Source organism: Orycteropus afer, unplaced genomic scaffold, assembly GCF_000298275.1.
Source record: "Orycteropus afer afer isolate SDZICR_OR568_19922 unplaced genomic scaffold, OryAfe1.0 scaffold00030, whole genome shotgun sequence".
Lineage (NCBI taxonomy): Eukaryota > Metazoa > Chordata > Mammalia > Tubulidentata > Orycteropodidae > Orycteropus > Orycteropus afer.
The window spans coordinates 12,743,029-12,745,472 of NW_006921617.1; the positions used below are offsets into that span (position 1 = coordinate 12,743,029).

Sequence of the window (2,444 nt, forward strand, 5' to 3'; positions counted from 1 at the left end):
TCCTTTTTGCCAACTTCCAATTTTCCTAGATTCATACTTCATACATTCCATGTTCTGATTATTAATGCATGTTTGCCGCTGTTTCTCCTCAATTTGAGTGGTGCCACATCAGCAAACGGAGGTCTCAAAAGCTTTATCTTATCCATGTGAGTAAGGCTGGGTTTACTCTGATGATGCAGCTCTTTCCCAGTTCTACTTCAAGAGCTTTCTAAGCTAAGTGACTCATCTTCCTCCTCTGTATTGGACAATGTTTCTGGACTATTCATAAATTTGCGCAGTAACGTATCAGACAGTTTTTCTCTGCTATTCATAAGGTTTTCCCTGGCCAATTCTTTGAGAAGTGGATGGCCTCCTCCTTCTTCCTAGTCTGTCTCAGTCTTCAAGCTGGGCTGATACCTGTACAACAGGTGCACCCCAATGGCTTTGAAACACCAGTGGCACAGCCTCAAGACTCACTGCAACACATCAACCCAGTAGGGCACACCAACAGACAAGTTTATCTCCCTTATCTGTTGGAAACCCCTCCAACCACCCTTACCTGGATTCCTGCGGCTAACTCCTTGATCTGTTCCAGTTCCTTTGCCTTTTCTGTCCTCTTCCTGCTTCCCACCTCGCTGCTTCTGGGGGGTGGCCTGGGTTCCCTCTCCTCACGTGGCTCCTGTGGTTGACTCCTCAATCTGTTCCTATCCCCTATGCCTTTTCTGTCCTCTCCCTGCCTTCCCACCTCGCTCCTTGTGGGGCATGACCTGCGTTCCCTGTCTTTACCTGGGTGCCTGCGGCTGACTCCTCGATCTGTTCTGGTCCTCTTTGCCTTTTTTGTCCTCTCCCTGCTTCCCGCCTCACTACCTGTTCTATAATCAATAATTACTTGGTGTTTCAAACTCAGTGGGATGCACCTATTGCACAGCTATCGGCCTGGCTTGCAGAATGAGACAGACTAGGAAGAAGGAGGAGGCCATCCACTTCTCAAAGAATTGGCCATATAATTATTAATAAATCAAACAAATTATATGCCTGACTAGCTTCTTGCTTCTATACATTATCCATATCTACAAGAGAAGACTCCATCACCCGAAACTCTGCATCCACTAACAATTACTATTCCTCTCCCTCTGTTCCTAGGACACTCAATGCATATGTCTACCATTTCCAAACAGTGATAATCATTGTTGATCCATCATTTTCCTCAACCTGTAAAACTCTTCAAGAATACTGTGTGTCTTATTTATACATGAATCTGCAGCACAGTAGCTGACATACAGTCTTAATAAATGCCTGTTGACTCAATCAGTGGGCCCAGAGTTCATCTGGTGATAGTAAGTAACAGAACAGAAGGCACAGTGAGAAGAAAATCATCAACATCTCTTCTGCAGCCCTTGTATCTGCAAACACAGAAGAGTGCCAAATCTCAATGCTACAGAAAGAATAGCCCAGTCTATTTTGAAAAAATACATACATTTCCCACCTTCACAAAGCTCTTCTACCTATCTGTATGTCAGGCCTAGTACACTTCTAGCCTGCTTTCTGCCACCTCCTGGCAATAAGCCAGCTATCAGAGGCTATTTACTAATGCCGTTTTTAAAGCTAAGCAGTATTAAAGCTGAATACAAACAAGGAATCTCGGTTGAAGAAAAAGTTGTTTCCCATAACTTACCGCTCACTTCCTGGTGTAGTAATTCTATAAAAGCGATGTCTCAAATGATGTTTATCTCCGTGGTAACAAACTGTGCACAAATCATAATTTGTACATTCTGCACATTTCCACCGAATGCCAATGATAGGTTGTTGGCGGCAGGTATCACACATGGTTCCATCGTGTTTGATGCCTATTAAAACAAGGATACATTCTTATATTAATTATGAGTATTATGATTTAACAGATATTTGCTGGGGGAATAAAATATAAATGGAGCATTTTACAAAATAAAGTGGGAGATATGTACCATATATACTTTCATTATAATAGACCTAAAATATTTTAATCAATACAAATTATAAATTAAATCTTTTCTCTCTCCTCCCTTTTCATAGTAAGAACACTGGGCTACTTCTCCAAAGAATTTTCCTTCTCATTCACAAACTGAAAGTTAGGCTCAAACCAGAGAAAGAAAGTAGAGTTCTTTACCACCAAGAACGTGCTCAGACTTCAAAAATTCAGCAATCTCTTGAGAAATCTCAACCTACTCTCCAGGTAAACAATTACTCCAAATACAAAAATAACTTTATATTCATGATAGGGAAACAAACTATCAGTTAACTTAAGCATTTACCCCTTGTTGTTGTTGTTATGTGCTGTCAAGTCGGACCAACTCAGCGACCCCTCCTTGGTTTCTGAGGCAGTATCACTACAGAAATAGATTGCCCCATCTTCCTTCCAAGGAGTGGCTGGTGGGTTTGAACCGCCAGCCTTCTGGTTAGCAGTCAAGTGCCTTAAGCATTATGCT

The 2,444-nt window shown here is 41.9% G+C and overlaps 1 protein-coding gene across 1 annotated transcript in view; it reads right to left on the minus strand.

Annotated features, from left to right (window-relative positions):
* MIB1 (MIB E3 ubiquitin protein ligase 1) overlaps positions 1–2,444 on the minus strand; it is a 234,167-nt gene that overhangs the window by 191,837 nt on the left and 39,886 nt on the right. Inside the window, exon 2 of the mRNA XM_007935594.2 lies at positions 1,655–1,826. Coding sequence (XP_007933785.1) covers positions 1,655–1,826 — 172 coding nt within the window. The remainder of the gene's footprint in view (positions 1–1,654; positions 1,827–2,444) is intronic.